The 23,972-nt window shown below is 50.6% G+C and overlaps 2 protein-coding genes across 6 annotated transcripts in view; one reads left to right on the top strand and one right to left on the bottom strand.

The window, feature by feature from the left end:
* AP5Z1 (adaptor related protein complex 5 subunit zeta 1) overlaps nt 1-18,543 on the top strand; it is a 28,815-nt gene extending 10,272 nt beyond the window's left edge. Inside the window, exons 1-17 of one of the 3 annotated variants that reach the window (XM_073361938.1) lie at nt 261-490; nt 1,927-2,064; nt 2,934-3,120; nt 5,711-5,855; nt 7,211-7,323; nt 7,919-8,087; nt 9,467-9,607; nt 10,259-10,296; nt 10,380-10,542; nt 11,043-11,221; nt 13,483-13,625; nt 15,032-15,181; nt 15,540-15,651; nt 16,194-16,291; nt 16,848-16,980; nt 17,161-17,375; nt 18,083-18,543. In XM_073361938.1, the coding sequence (XP_073218039.1) occupies nt 450-490; nt 1,927-2,064; nt 2,934-3,120; nt 5,711-5,855; nt 7,211-7,323; nt 7,919-8,087; nt 9,467-9,607; nt 10,259-10,296; nt 10,380-10,542; nt 11,043-11,221; nt 13,483-13,625; nt 15,032-15,181; nt 15,540-15,651; nt 16,194-16,291; nt 16,848-16,980; nt 17,161-17,375; nt 18,083-18,353 (2,436 nt within the window). In that variant the 5' untranslated portion in view covers nt 261-449 and the 3' untranslated portion in view covers nt 18,354-18,543. Of the gene's footprint in view, nt 1-260; nt 491-1,926; nt 2,264-2,933; nt 3,121-5,710; nt 5,856-7,210; nt 7,324-7,918; nt 8,088-9,466; nt 9,608-10,258; nt 10,297-10,379; nt 10,543-11,042; nt 11,222-13,482; nt 13,626-15,031; nt 15,182-15,539; nt 15,652-16,193; nt 16,292-16,847; nt 16,981-17,160; nt 17,376-18,082 lie in introns of those variants that run through there. The other 2 variants (XM_073361937.1, XM_073361939.1) reach the window with 2 other exon arrangements.
* Nucleotides 17,687-23,972, bottom strand: part of RADIL (Rap associating with DIL domain) — a 75,375-nt gene continuing 69,089 nt past the window's right edge. For all 3 annotated transcript variants that reach the window (XM_073361933.1, XM_073361932.1, XM_073361934.1), the window contains one exon: nt 17,687-23,006. In XM_073361933.1, coding sequence (XP_073218034.1) covers nt 22,898-23,006 — 109 coding nt within the window. In that variant the 3' untranslated portion in view covers nt 17,687-22,897. The remainder of the gene's footprint in view (nt 23,007-23,972) is intronic.

Below are 23,972 nucleotides of genomic sequence, written 5' to 3'. Positions count from 1 at the left end.
CCTGTTCATCCTGGGGCGCCTGGCCACCTCAGGAGGCGCTACTGCGCGGCCTGTGCACGCCCCTGAGAGGGGGCCCCGCTCTCCATGACCCTTGGACTGAGCCTTCAGCCACGTCAATCCGTCCCCTCCCCCCCCCCCAATAATTGGGGGGCTACTTCTCTTACCTCGCCTGCCCTCCGCGCGGCGGAAGGATACTGGGATGTTGCGCAGCCTGTGCGGAATGATCCATCAGAGCGCGACGATCACCACCGGGGGGCGGGGGGGAATGGCCGAGCGGCGGCTGCTCCCGGAACTGTTCGTGCTGGGGCAGCCGCGTTCCCCACGAGCCCCCTCTGGCACGGACGCGCCTGCCGGAAGCGGCCCGGGAGGGAGCGGGGCCGGAGTGGCTCTTTCCTCCGCTGCCCTGGAGCGCGGTGGTGCCTCTTGCCTAGCTTCGGCGCGGCGGCGGGATGTTCACGCCGGGGGCGGAAAACTTCCTGCGGCAGGCCAGGTGGGGCGGGGGAGCCAGAGACGCGGCCCCGTGTGGGGCTGGTGGCTGGGGAAGAGGCTCAAGTCAGCCGGACGCCTGGGTTCCCGGGGTTGCGAGCCCCGCGTGGGGAGAGGGGCAGCCGGACGCCTGGGTTCCCGGGGTTGCGTGCCCCGCGTGGGGAGAGGGGCAGCCGGACGCCTGGGTTCCCGGGGTTGCGTGCCCCGCGTGGGGAGGGGGGCAGCCGGACGCCTGGGTTCCCGGGGTTGCGAGCCCCGCGTGGGGAGGGGGGCAGCCGGACGCCTGGGTTCCCGGGGTTGCGTGCCCCGCGTGGGGAGGGGGGCAGCCGGACGCCTGGGTTCCCGGGGTTGCGTGCCCCGCGTGGGGAGAGGGGCAGCCGGACGCCTGGGTTCCCGGGGTTGCGAGCCCCGCGTGGGGAGAGGGGCAGCCGGACGCCTGGGTTGCGTGCCCCGCGTGAGAGGGGTTGCTTGTCCCTGGATAGGTGCCTGGCTTTGCTCAGGGCAGTGATCGCTGTGGGTGGGCAGGCAGGCGGGGTTGTGTCTCGGTTGGTGAATTCAGCAACGCAGTTCCCGAGGCTGTGGGTGTTCCCTGCGCTTTGTGCTCCCACAGCGAGGGCTCCTCAGACACTGTCCTCTGCAGACCCAGTGGGCAGGGGAGTGGTATTCTCCCCATGTCCTAGGCAGGAAGGCTGAGGCAGGGCTGTGAAGTGACTTGTCCAATCTATCGCTGCTAGAAGAAGACATTTCAGACAGGTGGCTGTCTCTTGGAACTGGTCTCCACTTCCCCATTGCTGACCATAGGCAATGGGAGCGGGTGCAGCTGAACGGTAACTGGAAACAATTCCAGGTTCAGCCTTCTCAGAAGCCCTCCTGAAACCTTGCTCCCAAGGATGCAACTAAAATACTGCGCTTTCAGAGGACTGCTGGGATACCAGCAGGATGATGTGTTCAGAGGAGAGTTGCAGACATCCTTGGGTCTCCCAAGCTTTGGCTTTGTTTTCATGCTGGCAAACGAAGGGATGAATGGCTTGTTTTGAGAAGATATTAAAGCTTTTTCCCACTTAAATTGCCAGTTTAGCAGCCATAGCTTTGAAGCGGTAGTAGCTATTTATTTCCTTTCTTTAAAGACACTTGCCATTTGAGAAAAGGCTTAGAAATTGGCTTCTTGAACTTGGAAAGCAAATAGAAACTGCATAGCACAAAAATAAAGGGGAAATGGTTTTAAAGGAACAAACATTTCAGACAGTTCAAATAACAGAAATAGGTTTGATACCAGTATTTTGTCTTTGAGGTTAACAGAGCAGTAGAATGTGGACTTCTGTGTAGGGGAAGGTATTGCCTCAGCACTCCCTTTCTCCTGTTTTCGTTTCTGTATGTTTCAGACCATGAAATTTTACTGGTTTAGGGTTTCCTAATTCCTGTGTTGCCCTTCTTCACTAGGGAGATCCAGGATGAAGAACTGCGGAGATTTAGTTCCCGAATCACAAGCCTTCTCCAGAATCATGACTTGGGAAATGATACCATTGACTGTTTACAGAGACTTTTCCTGATTGTTTCAGCCACAAAATATGGCCGGAAGTGAGTGAGAGGACATGTTAAACCTTGTTATGTAGTTGCTGTAACAGGGTATTGTCAAGAATCTGTTTCAGCATTCTGTAGATCAGTACTACTACAGATCTGCCCTACTTCCTTTTTGGATTGCATTTGCAGTGACCAAAAATAGTTAATAGATTTTTTGTATTTTAATGTATCTACCAATATGTCACTGTTCCCAGGGGTGAGTGCTATGCTCTTTTAAATCGATTACTCTCTATTATTATATAACATCTATATTTCTGCACCTTAATCATGAACAGTAAATCTTGTGAATGTGGAATCTGTGTGTGTGTGTGTGTGTTTTAATTTTTGTCTTCTGTTTCTATAACAGAAAATATTTTCTTAGCTTGCTATTCAGTGTACTAATCCCAGCAGCTGTGATTCTCTTAGAATATAAAATGTTGAAATTGAAGCTTGTGTTTCTCCTGTACACAGGAGTTGCAACGCATTCTGTTCTTGACAGAACAGAAATAAAGGCTGGGTGACTGCAAAAATTTCCCTTTGCTGAAAACACTGTGCTAGTTTCAGATGTTGAAATCCAGTCCGCTCTCTGTCCCCTTGCAAACTAGGGACCCTGTCCAGCTCCTCTTAAAGTAAGTGGGGAAAAAATCCCTCTGACTTCATTAAGATTTGGATCAGGCCTTATTAAAGGAGTGAAATTCAGAGATGTTCAGACTGAAGAAGTTGAGTAATATGAGATTACTTAGGACCAGCCTCAAAGACGACACCATATCAAGACTTTCAGATAAGAATGTTTACTTATATTTCTATCCTCTTGTTTCTTTCAGTGATGCCTGAATGACTGGTTTTTGTTGGTTGATTTTTTTTTTAATTTTTTTTTTTTTTTGTAGGTTGGATGGCAAATTTGTAGAGCTGTTGCAGACAGTGCTGTGTATGCCCAAGTGTCCTGAGCAGGTTCAGGCTCTGTGTGCTGCCATTTTGAGAGAGATGTCACCCAGCAATTATCTGATCCTATCCTGCGATGAAATCCAGGATGCAAAGCTCTTGAGTCTAGTGTCCTCCATCCTCTTGGCTCAGGTAGGTGGACTGTGCTGTCAGGAATCTTGTCTAGACTTCATCACCCCTTCACTTAACTCAAGGGGAGTAAAATTTACTTACATGTGTTTAAATAAGAACAGAAGGAACTTCATGTAACTTAAGAACAGTTTATGCTTTGTTTGAAATCAAATGGCAAAGTTTTCTCTGTATTCAAGATTTGATAATGAGCTATTTAAAATCAAGGTGTGTGTAGCATGAGGGGATGAGAGCACTGGGCTCTGTGACCCGCGGAGTGGGAAGGAACCTTTCAGTGCAAGCTCCTGTAATAGAGTTCAATCTATTGCTGCTCATGCCTACAGAGGAAAGGATTGAAAAGTGAATTTATTGTGGCTTCTCACCTCTTTGTGGTGCTGGTTTTTCATAACATGTAGAGATCTGCTTGGCCTAATTTTAAAGCCTGATCCAAGCACAGCTGATCCCAGCGCAACCTTAGAGTGTTGAGTTGTTGTCAGAATTGAACTAACCTGAACCTACACTTCCCCTGCAGCCTGTGTAGGTGCTGCCACTGCATCATCCTTGGGACTTGCCTTGTTGGTGGCTCCCCAAGCCATCCGTCTCTTCTGCCCATGGTGGTGAGGGGTGGTCAGTAGCAGTTGCATGACATGCTCCTGCTGGCCATCCCCACCTTGCTGCGCTCTGTGCGCTGCAGAGTGAGAGGTGCTGCAACTCCTTGGCCCGCTCATTCTGCAGCGTGCACAGAGCGCAGCAAGGTTTTGGTGGCTTGCAGTAACAAGGCACGCCACTGCTACCAGGCTAACCCCACGGGCAGGTGGCCGTGGTCAGAGATGACCCAAGTCCAAGGGGGAGGGGAGGGTTGTTTTCACCTGTAATCCGGTTCGGGTTGTCTTTAAGGCTCTAACGTACCTTTACTAGGGAAAGTAACTTATTTATAAAGCACCCCTTCTTCCCCAGAAAGCAGTTGCATAGTTAAAATGTAATAATTCCAAAATCTAAAACCTTTCGCCTTTCATCTGTGTATTTACCCTTGAATTAGAAACAGAACCATGATATGGTTTTTGCTCTGTTTTGATGTTGCTGAGGCATTAATTTGGCAGATTTAATGCTGCTACTGCAACTCATTACAGCAGGTGACACTAATGAGCAATGTCCCACTTGATGTAATGAAAGCGGGAACTATTCAGCAGAGCCCCTACAAAAGGGCCCTCCTCTCATTGGTTCTTGGCTGTCAGCGTCTTGTCTTCCTCTAACTGCAAGGAAATGAGGTGGAAGTGAGTCACTCATTCCATTTGCCTACCTGTCGTTACAGCTGTCAGTCCCATGTACTTTGCCTGAGACTTACAGCTTTCCAGAGCTTGTAGCCTTACTGTTGCCTCCAAAAGAGGCAGCTGCAGCAACTTTCTTCCTTGGCTTCTCTGCCTCTTGCTCTTCTGTTTGTTGGGAGAGTAGACTGGCAGATGTGATTTTAGACATTGGACATTTCTAACAGGTGAGGGGCAGATCCTCTAAGTGGCATGTAAACTTGTTAAAAGCTGGAGATCTGCCATTGATTCATTTATGCTTCTCACTAGAAAGCAGGCAGGGCTCCTGGAGCTGCATGTCAGCAGCATGATGACATGGTTCCTTCAGTTCCTTTTGTGTCACAGCTTTGTAACCCAGGAGGAATGGCATGTCCTCTTACCCTTTTTCTTTACTGTAGGTATCCCTAAATCATAAGCCTCCTCGTTAATGTGTTTCTTTGGTCCATCTGTATGGGGAGGGGGGGAGGGTTCCCCAGTGCAGCTCCCTCACCTCCAGAAGGTTGTGTAGCTCACCACCGAATCGTTTACTTTTTCCTGAGTAGGGCACACATCTGGTAACTAGTGGATGCCACAGGTTGATGTTGATTTACATCCTTCAGATCAAGAGGATGAGGCAGACAGCTGGGGAGACTGTCAGAGACTCTGAATAGTTGAATGGGTTTTACTTTCTGCTGGCATGATGGCTTTGGAGGAGGAAGAGAACCATTTGATACCACTAGGGCAGCCTCTCAAAAGGTTTGGTATCTGCCTGTCATCCCAAAGGAGGGGTAATCTTTGTGAGAGACCCATCTCCCCTGACAATTCAGTCTAATTATGTATCTTAAACCACAGCAACCACTTCCAAACAGAGCCACAGCAACCACTTCCAAACAGAGAGTGTTTTATTCTCCTTATAGGTACCGGCTAACTAGACATGTTGGAACACGTTTCATCAATCTGACTCAAAGCCACAAGCCTTGCGTTTAACAATCATATTGGCAAATTCACCACTAGGGATTATATGGAGGAGTTTGCCTCTCCATCCACGCTGGATGAATGTAGCATTGTATTTGGGGGGAGTCCGCTAGAGCCACTTTTGACAAATAAATTCAACTTTCAGTTGTGGCTGTCCCCAAACTTGTTGCTTCATCCAATGTTTTCTCCATTGGGAACTGTGGCTTCAGCTTGTAGAAGAGATCTGTGGACTATGGTAAAATAGATGCACTCAGCACCAGAGCAGAGATGCCTTCATGTAAGCATTTGTAAGGCTGAGATCATTAAAAGCTCAGTTGTAAATGGTCAGCTTCTTTTAATCTTTGCTTCATTTTAAGGGAAATAAAAAGGCTCAGGTGTCAGCAGTGGGGCAGCGTGTTGTAAAAGTCCTGGAAGGGCGACTGCCTGAGGGTCAGAGTTCACGGCACTTTCTTCCTCTACTCTCCAAGATCATCAGTCTATCGCCAGCAAACCTAACTGAAGGTAAATGCAGGAGGGTCCTAGAGAGAATGCCAAAGGGTCCCACAGAGATGGAACAGATCTGTCATACAGCATAGTGATAAAGAAGGGTCTTTGAAGGCTTAGACCAAGAGTATGACTTGGGATGCTTGCAAATTGCCATTATAAATGGCACCTATATCCCAGGGAAAGTGAAACTCTGATCCATTGAGGAGAGGTACCTTATTTGTTTGATGCCCTCGAGTGTGCTAGGCACCTCACAGGAAAGAAAGACATTGGCTCCTTAGGGCAGAGAGATCCTTGCTATATGTATGTGCCTAGCACTGGGGCGTCTGAGTGTGATTGCGATATAAATATGTACCCTGAGGAGCTTGGGGTGGGGGCGGAAAAGCTTACATGGCTCCACAGTTTGTGTGTCTCTATTTAGTGAGTACAGAAGAACAGCCAGTTCACTTTTCATAGGTTTCTTGCCAGAAGTGAGATTTGGAGTGGCAGAGAATTTGAAAGGTGGGGGTGGTGAAATTTCAGGGGGAGGTGATGGCCCAATGAATAGGCTTTGGGAGAGCACTCCGGTCATGGGGGGACCCGATGGAAAAAGGTGCAGAAATACTCTTATGAAAAGGAGATGCTGCACTGTGCTGAGACGAGGTTCAGGAGTTTGCTCAGAGATTCGCACTCCTTGGACAGAGGCGGGGAGGCTTGAAGGAGGATGCTGGAATGGAATATTTGCCTTTGCCTAGGATTCAGCACCACTTCCCCGGGCTTCTGCTACATTCAGTAGGATAAAACTGTATAGGGGATATACATTTTCATGCTATAGGGCTCAGATTAATCACAACTCCCTGATTAGGGAAAAAACATCCCCCACAGACAGGTTATTCCATTATTGTCCACTACATTTCATCTTCTGATACTATCCATCCGATAGCTGCTGTTGGAGACCAGACTTGGGAATAGATGTACCATTGGGCTGATCTATATTACAAATCCCAGGTGTCTGCTCACTTTCTGACTTCAGTCTGAAGAACTGTGCAGAACATTGATGAGATTAAATATAGCACTGAACAGGAGTGGGGGGGAAAGGCCGGGGGTGGGAATGGTATACGGAGTTGTGAATGGAATACAAAAGATACTGGTCTCTGAGCAAGTGTAAAAGTAGAAGAACTGGGGGGGGGGGGGCATGAAAATCACCTACAGAGTTTGACTGAGGGAATCCCTTTGCTCTGAGAGTTGCTAAGAGTTGGACTATAGTTCTGCTGGCAGCCTTGGGCTAGGTTTAAAGTGTACCAGTTTGGGAGCAGTTTTTAGTGACTAGTGTGCTGCAGAGGCCCCTTGCTGTGATGAGTCTAAACCTTACCTGCATTGCTTTCCATCTGTAGATCAGACCAATCTGGTCAATAAAAGGATGGTGGACTGGCTGAGATATGCAAGTGTTCAGCAAGGAGTTGCACTGCCCTCTGGAGGCTTCTTCTCCAATCCCAGGGCAAGGCAGGTGAGTGATGAATTCCAGAGACTCTCACAAAGGACCTGGACCATGTCATGTCACCGCCCCACCCTTTAAAGCTCCTGAGCACAGATCATTTTTAGGAAAGGTGGTCTAGAAATGCTGCTGTTCTTAGCCAGGTGGACAACTAGTGGGTGCAGCAGTCAGGCACCTTGGGGATCAGAGTTTGGATTTCAAACTCCTAGGCTAATGGGAGTACAGAGACCGAAGGTTTAGCTCCAGGCAGAGGTGGAAGAGAGCATCTTGCAGATTTTGGTGACCACACTGATATGTGTTGAGGGCCATTTATCTTGAAATGGAAGGTTGCTGAAGGTGACTTTTGAGGGAGATGGGAAATAAAAGGATTTTGAGGGCCCCTCCCATGGAAAAAGACCTGCACCTTCCCAGCCTGGGCCTCTGGTTGTTATGGAGGCTTTCTGTATGTCTATATGTATGTATGTAAGTAACTTCTACATACATGTAAACACACAAACATGTTCAATGACTCAATTCATGTGTTTGGTGAACTCCACTTCCCCTCTCCCCAACAATCTCTACCTCAGGAAGTCCCACCACTTCACCCAGTTTATCTTCTACCTCCCAGCCTGGCCCTATCACAGAGGTGGATGGTGCAGTCGCCACAGACTTCTTCACAGTGCTCTCAGTTGGTCAATATTACACAGAGGACCAGTGGCTCAACATGCAGGCCTTTTCCATGCTGCGCAAGTGGCTGCTGCTCTATGGGAGCGAGGAGGCAAACAGACCTAATTCAGGTACTGGCTTGGTGGGTTGGGTGGTGTATTACATCCCAAGTGGGAGATGTTTCCTGATCTAGTCCTGAAAGGGCATCTGGTGGCTTCACCATGAAACCACCATTTGGCTCAGTATGTTTGGCACTAGCTCCCCAGTTGCTGCCTGAGTTGGTTCAACAGAGGGTTGTGGGTTGGAATTGAGGGGCATTGGCAGTGCATGGAGGTCCATGAATTCAATAGCAGGGGATGCCAAGGCTACGACTGTTGTGAAGGAAATGTCACAGTGAGCCTGCTGAATGACCATGGTCTGACATACCAGAATGAACCATTTACGTGGGCCCTCAGGTTTCTGGAAAAATCCCTCCAGGCTTCACAGAAAAAGAAATGAAGGGCAGGCGGGGAGATAGCATCCCCTTAGGTGCTGTTGTAATATTCCCACACTCCAACAGAATGTACCCCTTGGACTGGAATCAGATACGACTTTCCCTCTGTGACATACCAGGATACAATCCAGACCAATGAGTAGCTGTGTCACCCCTGCCCTGCAACCTTGGGTGTCCTTTACAATACCTTGCTGCTGTAGCCTCCAGCCTGGACTGCTCCCAAACAGCCTCCAGCATGTAACACTCCCAGCTGTGTCAGAGTGTGTGTGCGCTGCAGTCAACCAGCCAGACCTTGGCTCTGACCACCTTTGGTTATGCTGCAGGGTGACCCCAACACACTCCCAGTCCCAGATCTTTTCCCAGAAGTGTATATCCTCTACTGCCCAGCCCTCTCCTGGGCAGTACAAATATGTTAAGTCCATTATTCCTTTAAGGGAGTAATATGCATATAACTTGTCACCCCAAATGGAGTTATCCTGACACTTCAGTTTGAACTCACTGGATTAGATAAAACAGTAAAACAAGCTTAACAACTACAAAGAGAGAGATTTTAAGTGAGTACCAGTAATGAGGCATAAAAGTCCGAAATGCCCCTGTTTAAACTTCCTTTGTTTTTCCTCTCTGCTTGCTGACTCTGCTTACTGTTTAAATGTAAATTAAGGAAAGCACGTATTCCTTCCTTTGCGTAGGACAGACCTGACTTCTGGCTGGGCAGGGCAGTGGGGTTCAGAATATGTGCTGATAACATCATTCAGGGGAGTCTGATAACTTCACAAACAATGTTGCCAGGCATATTTTCCCAGGACAATACTGACCAGCAAATTATGAGTTTTCAGACGATCGCTTACAGGCATGCTTTATACAAAGATTATTACCATAGTGTGTGAATACAGGGGTGTATTCCATTGTACCTTCTCTTCCCCCGTGGTGAGCTGGGCAGTTTGTAGAGCCTCGTTCATACGTGAAACTCTCTAACAGTACCATGCAGTGTGATCTGCGATGATCTCTTCTCTGCAGATGACAAATCAGAGGTAGATGGGTCTATTATGTCCATGGTTTCTGCTACCTCCACCTCCAGTCGCCTGCTTCCCCCAAAGGAGCGTCTAAGAGAGAAGGCTTTTGAATACTGCCAGCGTCTTATTGAGCAAAGCAACCGGCGTGAGTTGTGGTCTGAATATGTAGGACTCTTGTCGGAGTCCCTCAGTGTCATTCTTAACAATCATCTCGATCAGTCTCCTGCTGGGTCGAGGGCACAGTCTCCCCATTGTTCTGAGACTAGGCCCAAGAATCTATTCAAGCCACCTGCTCGACCATGGCTCTGCTCTGGCTTTGAGTCACTAACTGACTCCCTAGTGTCTGGGGAAGCGGACGAAGGGGTCTGAGCTGAGTCTCCCTAGAGGGATTAGCTGGGGATGGGAGAAGTTGCTTGCTAGCTCTCAAACATCACCTGATTCTAGTGCCAGACTCTGTGTTCTACCTCCTGCTGTTGATGTGGGTTTTGGAAACTGTAGACACTGGGGTGTGGATTCTCTTGACTGTAACTGCTCAGAACTACGTGAGTTAGGAGGGTCCATGGCTCTTCCCCTCCATCCTTAATTCTGGGCTGTCTTGTAGAGGGCTGCTGTGTGCTCAGTAAGGATGCACTGAGAGGGCTCAGTTCATCACATCGGTAAAGGCTGAAGGGAGAGCTTCCACTGATCTAATAGTGGACTTGACAGCATTCAGCCATTCCCAGTAGAGACCATGCCAATACCAGCAGTATTGCCCAGCGTGGACTAGGGGACTGAGTGTGATTTGTTTATCTGTTAGGGGCCCTGAAGAAACCAGATGGGGACCTGCAAAAAGCCGTAAGTACAAAAGAGGCAGGGGGGAGGGTTGTGGTGGTGGAGTTGTTTGCACAGTTCTGATCTTGCTGTACTTTCTTGTGCAGTGTCTCATTGAGGCTGTCACTATCATGGATATTATCTGCAGGCAGGACTCCAACTATGTGTACCGGACGCTCTCCTGCCTGAAGATCTTGCATGGCAGAATCAGTGGGGACCTTGCTTATGCCAGGGCACTGCTGCCCATTGGTCAGTTCTTCCTGAACCACAGTAAGCTGACAGTGCACACATGCTCTCCTCTCTAGAGCTGCTCACAGGGATTTCTGGGGGTTGGGATGTTGCTTCTGTCGTGCCCTCTTCCCCCAGCCTCCATAAGCTTTGGGAGTCTCTGCGGTACCGGTGTGCTCACTCAGGCCTCTGTTTGAGTGGCAGGATTGGATCACTAGGCACTGAAATACTCTTCCTCTCCATGGCTTCCTACTACTATTCTAGCTTTGACCATGTGCTAGGCTAGTGTATCTAACACTGTACTGTCTCAGCAGTGCTGAACCTGCTTTCTTTCTCTCTGCCTCCCCAGCAGCAGGTGCTGCTTGTATGGCTTTGAATATGCTCTTAGCTGGGCAGCCCAGTGCTGGAGATCCAGGAGTTGCACTGCCGCCCTCTCCTATTGCTCTTGGTCTTGATGTTACAAAAGCCACTCTGTAAAATCTCCAGCCCTTGAAGGGTGGCTGCTGGGTGGGCTGAGTTCCTGAGTGGGCCTTCCTTCCCAGGTGAGACAGCAGCGGTGGATTCGGAGGCAGTTTACAAGCACTTGTTCACCAGGATTCCTGCTCAGCTCTTCCACAGCCCAATGGTGGCCTTTGAGTTTATCCAGTTCTGCAGGGACAACATCCAGTTCTTCACAGAGAACATCAGCATCTTCAGACGGAGCTTCCCAAACCTTTTCAAGGTATGGGGGCTGGGGCTGGGTCAAGCACTGCTCTTCACGCACTTCATGTGTCCTTGGAATGAAAGCCCCTAATGCTCAAGGGGGTGGCTGTACAACAGTGGTGCCCAAACTTTTCCTGTTGCACTCCCCCTTACCAGTAATGGAATCTGACTGCGCCCCCTCTCTATGGCTGCACAGTTGGCTCAGCAGAGGAGCTTGGGATGGGGGAGGAGCCGGGACTAGAGGTGGAGCTGGCCTGGGGGCGAAACAGGGGGTGGGGTGGGATGGAGTGGAGTGGAGCTGTGGCTGGGGTGGAGTGGGGCTGGGGCAAGAGCTGATCTGGGGGTGGAGTGGAGCTGCAGCTTGGGACAGAGCTGAACTAGGAGTGGAGTGACTCCTGGGGGAATTCTGCCTCACTGTGTATGCGCAGAATTCATGGCCCCTGCAGATTTCTTTTTTTCCCCGCAGAAAAATTACTTCTGACTGGGAAGCTGCAAGAGCAGTGTAGGCAGGTTAATTTGGGCGCTCAGAGTAGCTGGTAGAGATGTAAATCACCACCGGGGTGGGGCAGGGCAGTCATGCCTGAGAGAGACACTCTCCCTCTTGCTCACTATTGCGACATGCTCGGCATGGAGGGCCAGGGCTTTGGGATGTTTCTGATGAGGTAAGTGTGGGGCAGGCTCTGTCCCTCAAGCAAAGGAGCATGTAGCAGGTTTCCTGCTTAATGAATTGTTCCCATTGTTCTTAGTGAATTCCCCTCAAGATTATAAAACATGTGTAAAAAATTGTAAGGCTCCTTTTTGTTGCCAGAGTGGTGTAAAGGAGCCTTATTATAAAGAACAGTATGACCTTATTAAAATGCTTATGGTGCTTTAGTGCTTAGAACTGGTCTAAATTTTTGGACTGAAAAAATTTCCTATCAAAATGTGCTCTATGAACTGTTTGCTACTGACCTTTCTGGAGATGGTCAGTAGCCAATATACATTGTGAGTTTGAGTCCCCAGCCCTCACTTGCTCTTCAGTTGCCTATGATGTAACACTGAGCATATGGCTGCATATATTTGTTGACTAATAACTAGAAGTGAAGGGTCAATACTAGCTACATTACTATTAGACAAAGGGGGGTTGGGGATTTCCTCCAGTGCTTCCCACTGCCATTCTCTATCCATTGTACTATAGTTTAAATAAATTACCAAAATAATTGAAACTAACATGATTATATTAATTATTTTAACAAATAAAACATGCAGAATTTTGCTGAATTTTAAAATATTTGTGTGCAGAATTTTTAATTTTTTGGCACAGAACTCTCCCCAGGAGTATGGAGTGGAGCTGCAGCTTGGGCCAGAGCTGAGCCGGGGCTGGAGCGGAGCTGTGGCTGGGTGATGCTCCTGCCCTGCCCCCTATGGGGGCTGGCCGGGCCCCTCTGTGTGCTATCCCGAACATTTCTCCACGCACCCATGGGGAGGGCATGCCTCACAGTTTGGGGCCCATTGCCATACATGTATCACTGACAGGCTGAGGTGTGGAAGGACTCACAAGCGGAGTTTAAAATATGTTTGTGGTGGGGGATTAGTTCTGGATATGTTTACATGGTTCATCAGGGCATGAAAGGCTGTGAGTAGCATCTGTGATCCAGAGGCGTCTGGGTGTGTAATACAGCAGTTGGGGGTGGGCAAGGGAGTAAGGACTTGGCAACCAAACTGTAGCAGAAAGGGTGTCAATGGGCTCTATCCCAGGGAAATGACTGTCTTGTGGGATGGAGCATTTCCTAGTTTGTCCACAGCACCCTTTAATTTCTTCACTGGAGTCTGACAACACCCTGGGCAGCAGGGCCTGGTTGGGGTGGGGGTTAATTCTCCTGCATTAAGGCTTAGGGACTCAAAATTGCTAGTTCTGAGATCCACCCCAGTGCAGGTGGCCGCTGGGAGCTCCTGTCGCATCCTTGCAAACCCCCTTTGTGGAGGCTGTGAGGTCAATCCAGTTCTGTGCTGGGCCAGCCTGAGCGCCTTTAGAAGCAAATTCTCCATGCGGTAAAACTTGCTGTGTTGGTTTGTGAGAGACTTGGATCATCCGCTTCTAAATGTTTCACTCTGGCTGTGGGGTCTCAGAGCTGAACTGCCCTGGCACTCCACATTTCTGTGCATTTTGTTCCTCTCCCTTTGCCCCTGTAACATGCTTTTGCCTTCTCTGAGGTGGGAGAATCCAGCCCAGTTAGGGGGGAAGAGAAGCAGACCTACTGCTAGCTACTTGTGAAAGTCTCTGCCTGTTTTTCCCTGCAGCTCCTAGCATGGAATAGCCCAGCCTTGATTTCTGAGTTCATGGACCTTCTGCCACCTCTGCTTGGTGCTGACACAGCCATCGAGATCTTTCACTTGCTGCTTGACCTGCCATGTTTGGCGGCTGCTCTGGACATCCAGCTGAGGTGATATCACCTTCCCCTCCTCTCACTTTTTAGCAGGGTGTTGACATTGGACTGTGTCCTGACCCACTCTTTGACCCAGAACTAACTGCTTGAAATGCCTGCCCCACACCCAAAGAACACCCAGGACCGCATCAGTTCAGAGCAGCAGCTACCGTAGCTGGATTTATATGGGGCTGTGAAAGCACCTGACCAATAATGTTTGTAGTTCTGCTGCATGTGCAAAGATAGGGACAGTCAGGTCTCATGCTTCTGAGCAGTAGGCTGACTGTTGTTAGGGGTCAGGAAGGAATTTCCCTCCCTTCCCCCATGTCCACCTCTGAGCAATTGGTAGATGCCCATCCCTCTGGAGCACATGGTATTGGCAACTGGCAGAGAGAGGATGCCAGAATTGGTGGTCTCGGTTAGCCAGTCTTACATTTAGGCTCGGAAGGATTCAATTTTTATTGGTAAATGTTGATTTCATCATACATACAAACTGGTGAAAAAAATATTTCCATCGATGACGATCAAAATTTACATATAGGCAAGGTCAGAAAAATGCCGCTTGATTAGAGTTTGATTTAAGGATATTTACTGTGTATATTTTGTGTTTTGACAGTTATAAAGCGTTAACTTTTTGAGTCTCCAACACGTCATTCAGTAATTATTATCTGACACCCACCCTGATAATTTCCTGCAACTGTGAAAATTTGAATGGATAAAAAATAAAAACAAAAAAACCTTAAAACTAAACATTGATATTATCCATTTCAATGATTAGAAAATAAAAATTCTGCCAGGCCTGCTTATGTCCTGCCCTGTTGCCCTTGTTAGCTTCTCGGGCAGACATGAAGTTCAGATTCTCTCCTGGGAGGGTCATGTCAGAGTGGAAGGGAAGACGAGCGTGACTGGCTTCTGCAGAGAGGGAGCTGGGGCTCGCTACCCCACACATGCCCTGGGGATCCACGGAGTATAGAAGCACTTCCGGGAAGGCTTAGCACGGAGACTCGCACTGGAGCGGTCCGCTGGCAGAGGGGACTTTGGTCATTATGGAGTACTGGGTTTGCTGGGCCTGGAGTCGCCCTTTTGGACTTTGCCAGGGCATGCTGCTGAGCCAACTGGAGAGAGTGCTGGGAGAGTAGCCTCATGCCTAGCTCCTGAGGAAGGGTGCAGTCTGCCTGAGCTCCCATCTGTTACCCAGCATTTCTTATACGCAGATTCCTGCTTTTTAACCCTGTTGCTGTTCTTGTTCTGAAGGCCCGAGAACCATTTCACTGTTGGAAACTATTTGAAAGAAACCTGAACTTTCTGGGGGGTTGATCAGCTATTGGGGGCCCTTCAGCCTTGACATTCCTCTAACTGCGACCTAGCCAATTTGCTGCTGTGTTCCCATTACTTCAGTTTGTGTTGTGTGTGTCCGTTACTAGATCTGCCTCTGCTCCCATCTCTGAGAGAGCCACCTGGGATCCTGCTGCAAAGCCAGCCAGCTGCCTGGAGGCCTTCCGCCACCCGCTCTACAGAAGCACCTTTCAGTATCTCCTCCGCATTGAGACCACCCCCAGAGACCCCCCTGAGCGGTACGAGGCTGCCGCCAGTGTCGGGTTCAGCTGCATGGGGATGCTGTGACTCCCCATCCCACAGCTGCCTGAGGACTGTGGGGTCCAGGAGGAGGAAACAGCACTGCAGGCAGGGTTCTGTGCAGAGGAAGAGCTGGGGTTGCTGTGCAAGACTCGTGTGTCTGCTCCCAGGCTGGCTCCTGTGTACTGGCTCCTGAGTACAGTCACAGCTAGAATGTGGCATACGTCTCCCTCTCCTCTTCAGTTTTGCAAGGTGTTCAAAAGCAGAACGACTTAGGGAGAAAAAGGGCGGGGCTGGGAAGCCGGGATTCTTCAGGGAAGCTGCTTTGATGGTGATATTGGGGTCTGTTGTCAACAGGTTGGCTCCTCTTCGCCAGCTGCTGGGGTCCATGGCCAACTGTCCACGGGTTGTGCAGTGTGCAGACACCATCCCTGTCTTACTGCGGCTCTACTTCGGTGTGGTGGCAGAGGTAGGGCTCCCTGCAGACAGGTAACTGGGGAGTTCCCATCCTGTGTGTCGCTGTCTCTGATGTTCCCTTTGTCATGGGAAGAATATCCATGGGAACCAAAGGGTTAAACTCCCTCTGGCTTGGGTTCTGGCTCACTCCGGGACAGTGCCCTCTTCCCTTTGCTCTGGGCCTTAATGGGGGGTGAAAATTCCCAGGACCCTGAGTGGGTGTATGAATCTATAAAGGAAATTCCTGGGATTGTGGGGGGTGTTTCTTTAGGGAGTGAACCTCTAGGAACAGGCGGTGGCTGGGCAGGCCCTTTTCGTGGAAAAGGGCCCTTACTGCAGTAGCTCAGCATTATTTGAAATCCTTGCCAGGCTGCTACCAGCAGCAGCTGCTGACCAGTGAGGCCTCTCCAAGTGTGGGCAGCAGGAGGACAAGTGCAAGGCTTCTGCCCAGCACCCTGTGTCACTCAGATCAGGCTGCCAGGCTCCTCCACGAATCCCCTCTGGGTTTGGCTGGAGGCTGTGGTGGTGCTGAAGGAAATGCTTCTCCATCTCCAGTTTGCAGACGGCCCCCTGATAAACCAGCTGGTGTTGGTGCTGCTGGAGAGGAGTGAGCAGCTCTACGAGATCCCGGCGTTTAAGGCTGATGTCCATAGGTGAGTATGGGCACCTCTGGGAAGGGGAGAGAATGGATAGAATTGCCAGGAGGAGGATTACACAGCACACTGCCCTGGTCTGGCTTTCCAAGGGTAGCCAGGGACCAGCCTTGCCACAATTGCTGCATGGCCTGTCTTCGGAGGGCACAGTGACATGGTGCCCTGCGGTTGGCACGCTTGGAGTGAAATCAACAGCTCCCTCTCTTTGGTCGAGAAAACCGTGTGGGTCACAGGCACATGGACACCAGAGTATTGGGGCTGAGCCCTCTGGACAAACAGCTGCAGGGACTGGAGCCACTGGGCACTGCGGTCAGGGCTTTGGTGTCATGCACACCCTGATCGCAGCACATCTGCAACCACTGTCCCGCACTGAGGCACTTGTTTGCCATTCACACATGGGCACTCACTGGTAGTCACTGTGCAGACTCCTGTCTGGGGGCAGGCCCTTACTAGTGGGCCATTGGGGTTGCCTAATCTGGTGAGCAGTCTGCTCTGATCTGTGTGGGTGCCAGGCAGTTGGTTCCTGAGCTATTGCCCTCTCCCTTCTTCCTGGCAGAGTGCTGAGCTCTCAGCTGGTGCTTCTGTGTAAGCTGCACCCCTCCCTGGTAGTGGAACTGTCCAAGGAGCTTCTGGAGTTTTCAGGAACTGTCAGCAACATCCGGAACAAAGAGGATATCTTCACCTACGTGGTAAGGTGGAGCCTGCCTGCCTCTGATACCCTACCTGTGGCCCTCTCTGCAGGCTACCAGAGGACTCTCTTCACAAACTTCCTCTTGTCTTCTCTCCTCTGGTGCAAACTAATCTCATCTGTCACTTCCTTAGACTGTTCTCCAAGAGGTCTGTATACTTCTCTGCCTGTCTTGCTGCAGGTCTGGGCTATTGGAGAGTACATGTCTGTGTCATACGACAAAAGGTGCACCGTGGAGCAGATCAACAAGTTCTTTGAAGCCCTGGAGGCCATGCTGTTTGAAATCACGCAACTCCGGCCCTCGGCCAGCATCCCCATGTACTCACCCCGTGTCATCACGGTTCTCATGACAACGCTGACCAAACTGGCATCGCGCAGCCAAGATTTGATCCCCAGGTGTGAAACCGGGCAGCAGGTCAGGGTTGAGTGTGCAGTTCAGCCAGGTTACCAAGCAAATGTTTGTTGCTGTATTCCTGTTGGCTAAATAGCTTTAATGAAAAACCCGGGAATTGAAACAAGACAAACTGTGAAAGCAATAGAAAAGTATATTTGGAGGAGCCCAAATTGCAGCCAGGCAACCAGTTTGTGCATGTTTCTGGATAGTGTTTAGAGAGACTTGGGGGGGGGGGGGGGGGGGATAGCTCGGGGGGGAGGGATAGCTCAGTGGTTTGAGCATTGGCCTGCTAAACCCAGGGTTGTGAGTTCAATCCTTGAGGGGGCCATTTAGGGATATGGGGCAAAAATTGGGGATTTGTCCTGCTTTGAGCAGGGGGTTGGACTAGATGACCTCCTGAGGTCCCTTCCAATCCTGATATTCTATGATACTCTATTGTGTACTGTCGGCAGTGTGTAATCCCAGCCACTCCCAGCAGGAGGCACTGAAGGGAGTGAGGGGGTAGTGTTACCATTGAGGAAGCTCACAGCTTTACCCGGCAGGTGTTGGTGATGGAGGGGATGTGGTTCGGGCTGGAGGGTGCTTTCACCTCTAGGCTCTATCTAGGAAGTGATTTAAGAGTGGTGGTTTTGAGGCAGGAGCTTTATGAGTCTAGAGCTGTTCTCTTGAAGCTCCTGCTGGCTCAAGGCTGTGTCCTTCCCTCTTGCAGGATGACCCTGTTCCTGTCCAAGATGAGAGCGTTTGTTCAGAGCCCTGCCATGGCCTCGGTGTACAGTGAGGAAGACAGTGAGGAGATCCTGACCCGGGCTGCTGAGCTGATGAACCTGTTGAAAATGCCCAGTGTGGCTCAGTTTGTGCTGACGCCATCAGCAGAGGTTGCCAGCCCACGGTTTCACCGAGACACTAACGTGTCCCTGCCTCTCGCCATGAAGACGGCTAGCCGGCTTTTAGAAAGGGGGACTGGCTTCGTGCCAGGGTGAGGTGATGGCATTTCTGAGTGTCCACTGCATAGCTCTGACTGACGAGACCTGGCTGGCTCTGTGCTGTATTTTGACTAATACTGCTGCTACTGACTCGCTTAACGGAATATGGGGAAGGAGGAGGGATGAGGCTCTGCTCCAAGCTGCACCTTCCTGGAAATGGGCAATAAATGGCGGAAAAGAGGAATAACCAGAGCTGACGGTTTCTGTCTTCGAGCCTGACCATGTGGTTTGTTTGTTTCCTCTCATGGGTGGCTGTTCTGCCCTTGGCCCCTGCAGCAGGAAGTGTTTCCACTGACTCCCCTCGGTGTTCCTGCAATGGGACTCGGGTCCTGGCCCGCCCGGGGAGACCAGTGACATCACCCCCATGAGGCAGAAGCAGCACGCACCCCAAACAGACAACCTGGTGCTACAGGGGAAGGGCGCTGGCTAGTGTATGTGAATTGGGGTTTTCCAAGAAAGCTTAGCCAAAGGCCCAGCCTGCCTGAGGGCCTAGCCTGCTTCCCTTCGCAGCTCATGGCAGCAGCCAAAGGAGCTCTGGGCTGGAAGGTTCTGAAAATCCAGGGGGCCATCTCCAAAGCAAGTCCCTTGAGGGGCACTTTGCCCTGTCCTACCAATCAGCTGTTACTTGTCGCCTTTTCCTTCTCCGTTGCTCTGACTGCATTGTGACTCCTCCTGCTTTTCCCCCACCAGCTCTGCTCTCTCTGCCTGTAACAGGTGCTTAGAGCAGGAAGCCAAGTCCTGTAGCCAGGAAATGGCGGGAAGTGTAGGCAACCTGTGGAAATGATTTAGGTAAGCGAGGGCCTGCCCCTGCTCCCTTTTTGTTCTAAAGTTCAGTTGAACCTGGCAAGGCCCAAACAGGCTCCAAACCACTGCCACCAGAATGGAGCTTAGGGAGGTTTTATTGTATCCAGTTTATTTTTCACACCGCGAACAACTCCTTGAACATAGCAGCCCTGTCCCAGGTGGGCCCTGGTCTTTGTTCCATGTCTGCACTAGAACTATATACATTGTAGAGATGTACAGTATTAACAAGAGAGGGGAGTGGTCATGCCCCTTTCTGCTGCTGGCAGAGAGCATGTGCCCTCTGACTTTGCACTCAGGCAATAGGAATATTTAGCGCTAACTATAATATTAGTGAAAGACAATTGGGGGCTGATTGCTTGGTGCTTCCCATCCAGTTATGGAGGCTGGTCACTTCTCCTGTGGGGTGAATTATGCTATTCTCCTTATGGGTTGGGGGGGGAGCTGCAAAGCTGGATAGCAGTATGTTTGGCTTGCTTTGATACTGCTGAATCAAGCCGTAGCTGGCCCTGCTTTGTCATGCTGCAAACTCAGGCTCTTGCTCCCTGGGCTGGGACAAGTGTGGCTGTAGGGGGGATATACCATGATCTCCTGGAGGCTGAAGGGCCATTCTTGTGCCTGTCTCTGAAGCCCTCAGCTGGCAGGGGTATGGAGTGGATGGGTGGGGGGATCCCAGGGCTCAATGGAGGAAGGTCAAGCTAATGTTCACTGTTCTTTTGACTGTTAATAAGGCAGCCAGAGCCTTGAGCTGCCTTTGTGTGGTTACCTGCTTCTGTTACAATTAAAGGGTATCTCCAGTCGCTGCTGTGCAAGAGAATGCCACAGCACAGAAGCCAGGCACTAGCCTTGAATGGTTATTTCTGTCAGCCTGGAGAGCTTGCAATGTGGGTTTAGATGCCTTGTCCGTGAGGCTGCACAGAACCCTGCGGTGTGGTGGGTGGGCTAATGCTGCACTTCCACCTTACAGTGATTAGTCTGAGGTTTTTCCACTGACTTCAAAGTGCAGGAGTAAGAGAGGGGGGGGTTCTCCCTCTGCGCTTGCTAAACCCCACACACAGCTCATCTGCACTAGCCCAGAAGAATATACTTACACTTAAAACAGTTCCCCCCTTGGTAGAGCAGGCACCCTGTTGGCAGGAGAGAGCCGAGTGATGTGTGTGCACTCTTGGGAATAAGCTGTTAAAGCTGTGACTGACTTCCCAAAAAGGGGGAATGTCTGTTTCAAGGCCAGGCATTGTTTAACATCATCAGCATGGCCGTAGCAGGCACTGCTGAGCAGCTGAGGTATGCAGAAGATGGGATGGTGCATGAGAGACAGACTCAGGTCCATGGAGCAACTCCCCAGCTCTGCCTGTATGTTTCAGCAGTGGCTACACTTTTTAAAACTACCCCTGATTTGGTATCCACACTCAACTACCCACAGAGCTACATACCTGCTGGGGCCTGCAACCTGGCTACTAGCCATCTAACTGCTGCCATTTGCACTTAGTCAAGTCCGGCTGCAAAAGTAGCCGTGCCGTCAAAAGTATGCCCCTAGATCTATGTGGGGGAGGTTTGACTTCTTCACTTACTAATGAGCTGCAGGCTGCCTGCTCAGGATTTATGGCTTATTCCATAACCCCCCTCCCACCCCCTTTTTTTGGTCCTATATGACTACAGGGGTGTTAACAGGCCCCTTCACCTTGAATGGTTAGAATATGAGGCAAATACTTATGCTAAACTGTCTGTTCAATCTTGGAGTTAGCAGTGCCCCTCCCAGACCTCAAGCAGAGCTCTGTGTAGCTCAAAAACTTGTCTCTTTCTCTCTCACCAACGGTAGTTGGTTCAGTAAAAAAGATTACTGCCCCAGCTTTGTCCTTCTAAGAGCCTGGGCTTGCCCCTGCGGCGGATAAGGCATCACCCATGCAGCCAACAAGAACACGTAAGAGCAGCCACTCTGCCTGGGTTGCAGCCATGTCTCCATTTTGTGAAACTGTCAGCGCAGGTTGTTCCCCTGTGAGTACTTTACCAAAGCAAGAGGTCATATTAGTTCACCTTGGCTGGGGGCTTTGCTTTCAAGTGTGGGCTTCACAGGGTGACAGCCTCTCCCCAGGCCAACGTCACTGGAAGCTGTTGAAGGGCCAGCTTTAGGGAAGGTTTAAAACTAGATTCCCCTGTGCAGCAGGGCCCATGCTAGAGCCGGGGAGCAGCCCACGCCGGGGTGATGAGGAAAGGAGAAGGACCTTTCCAGCGCAGGGCCCAGAGGGGGTGGTCCTAGCCTTCCAACAGCAAGGCACAACACTAGGGCAGGGTGAACTGACTGCCAGGCCCTGGAGGAAGTGAATGTAACGCTCGCATCCGTTCCACCATGACAGCCCATTGCATCAGCTTATGCTGCTAAAGCCTGTCCCTGTAAAAGTCATTTCCTGCACCCCAGTTGTTCTGTTATTTATTAGTACTTCAGGCACCCCCAACCTTGTATAAGCAGGGGCATAGCGAGCAGATCGAGGGACGTGATCGTCCCCCTCTATTCGGCATTGGTGAGGCCTCATCTGGAGTACTGTGTCCAGTTTTGGGCCCCACACCACAAGAAGGATGTGGATAAATTGGAGAGAGTCCAGCAAAGGGCAACAAAAATGATTAGGGGTCTGGAACACATGACTTATGAGGAGAGGCTGAGGGAACGGGGATTGTTTAATCTGCAGAAGAGAAGAATGAGGGGGGATTTGATAGCTGCTTTCAACTACCTGAGAGGTGGTTCCAGAGAGGATGGTTCTAGACTGTTCTCAATGGTAGAAGAGGACAGGACAAGGAGTAATGGTCTCAAGTTGCAGTGGGGGAGGTTTAGATTGGATATTAGGAAAAACTTTTTCACTAGGAGGGTGGTGAAACACTGGAATGCATTGCCTAGGGAGGTGGTGGAATCTCCTTCCTTAGAAGTTTTTAAGGTCAGGCTTGACAGAGCCCTGGCTGGGATGATTTAATTGGGGATTGGTCCTGCTTTGAGCAGCGGGTTGGACTAGATGACCTCCTGAGGTCCCTTCCAACCCTGATATTCTATGAACCTCAGGAATCCAGCTTGAAGGGCCAGAGGGTGACATTTTGCTGCCACCTTTCACAGCCCAGGAACCTGAGTTTGTTCCAGCAAAGCAGCTGTTTGGGGTTTGTAATAAATGTTCCCTGGCAGTTCTGGCCTATGTTAACTGTAATTGTTATGTTAATCACTAGGTGCTCAAAATCTCCCAGGTCTCAGTGCTAGGTAACTCAATTGCAACAGCAGCCGCTAGGGCCCCCACTGCCAGTCAGGCACCAGCCCTGCCTCGCCCTCTGGGTGCAGAGGAATGGAATAGCTTGTTCCTAAGCTCGGTTGAGCCGAAGAGAACGTTGCCTGGAATGGGATCTGTCCTCTGCAAAGTAGGGGGCTATGGAAACCCCATGCTCAGGCTGGCAGGGGGAAGGACAACTCTGTAAAATGAGCCCATGCGATACACCTGTGAGCGGAGGGGCGTTTGGATTGTAAAGCCCCCTCCCTCACTCGCTCAGCAGTGTCCTCCCTTGACCCTGGCAGAGCAGAACAGAGATACCCAACAGCCTGAAAAGCAAATTGAGAACAGTTCTTTAGTCCTGGAATGGTGCAATTTCACACTGGATCCTCCGTGTTCCACGGACAGTCTCTGCCCATCCCACCAGCTTTCGTGTAGTTGGCCTTGACGGCAGCTTCGTTTGTAGGGGGCTACGGCCAGGCCCTTGCAACGTGAGCGTTAAGAGGACGATGGTGAGCTGGAGCTGATTTTCTTGGCTATTTCCATGTCAGACTTGGCAACCAGAAACCGCAGCTTCTTCCCTCCAGACCGGATAAGCTCCACTGCACTGGAGAGACCACACAACAGGAACAGGGAGGTTAATGCCATGGCCCCAGGCTCACTACCCAGAGCAGCGGCTGGCTGGTGTGACACACTGAGGATCCCTCTAGTCAGCTCTTGCGGAGCAAGGGTTGGGCTGGCAGTCCTGTTGGAGGCTCTCCCCCTGCTCCATCCCCCTCTCGCCCTTGGCACAGCAAGTGCTAGGCAGGCTTTAGAGACAAGGTCCCAAGAGCCAGGCTTTTTGGTTGCAGCTGCTTCACTGCATTCCTCTGGGTAGTTGCTGTTGATGTTTACTTGCTGGGTGGGGGTTTACAGTTACTCATCTCCCCCCTGCACTAACCTCCTCCAGCTCCCTAGCAATCAGGTTCTGTCCTATCTCCCCCTTACACTTGCTGTCCAGCTCTTTGTTTACATCAAAGAAAGTCAGGAGGGGCTGAAGCTTTAATTTACTTGTCCCCTGGAAGCATTAAGTGAGTTTGGAGCTGGGCTACAGCCAGGTGCTTGCCCTCAGGGTGATACTCAACACTAGGCTGCTCCTTGCTCCCCTTACAAGATGCCATTCTTCTCCCCTGACAGCTGGATCACTGACAGAGATGCACACACCATCTGCATGGTCAGTGCTACCAGCAGAGGTTATTTCTCCTCTGGAATTGTTTTTAATCCCATGAGGGTCGCAGACCGCACAGAGCAACATCACTTATAAGAAACAAGCATTTCCTGCAATGCGCAGAGCTGTTCTAGTCAAAGTAACATTCCCTGGAGCCAGGGCTTTCTAAGGGCCAGGCCAGTGCTGCTCCTTCCAACTGAATAGACCTGGGCTACAGTTCAAAGAAACGCCACTTGAGGGATTATCTTGAAAGGGTCATACTACCTGGCATGGTGGTGGACAGGGATGGAGTGTGTACTGCTCTAGCAGGTGGACTCCAGGGCAGGGAAATACCTGCCCACTCTGGCAGGAGAGCACTGATCTTTT

This window comes from Lepidochelys kempii, chromosome 10, assembly GCF_965140265.1.
Source record: "Lepidochelys kempii isolate rLepKem1 chromosome 10, rLepKem1.hap2, whole genome shotgun sequence".
Lineage (NCBI taxonomy): Eukaryota > Metazoa > Chordata > Testudines > Cheloniidae > Lepidochelys > Lepidochelys kempii.
Note: the sequence above shows the minus strand (reverse complement) of the source record. Positions and strands in the feature narration are given on the sequence as shown.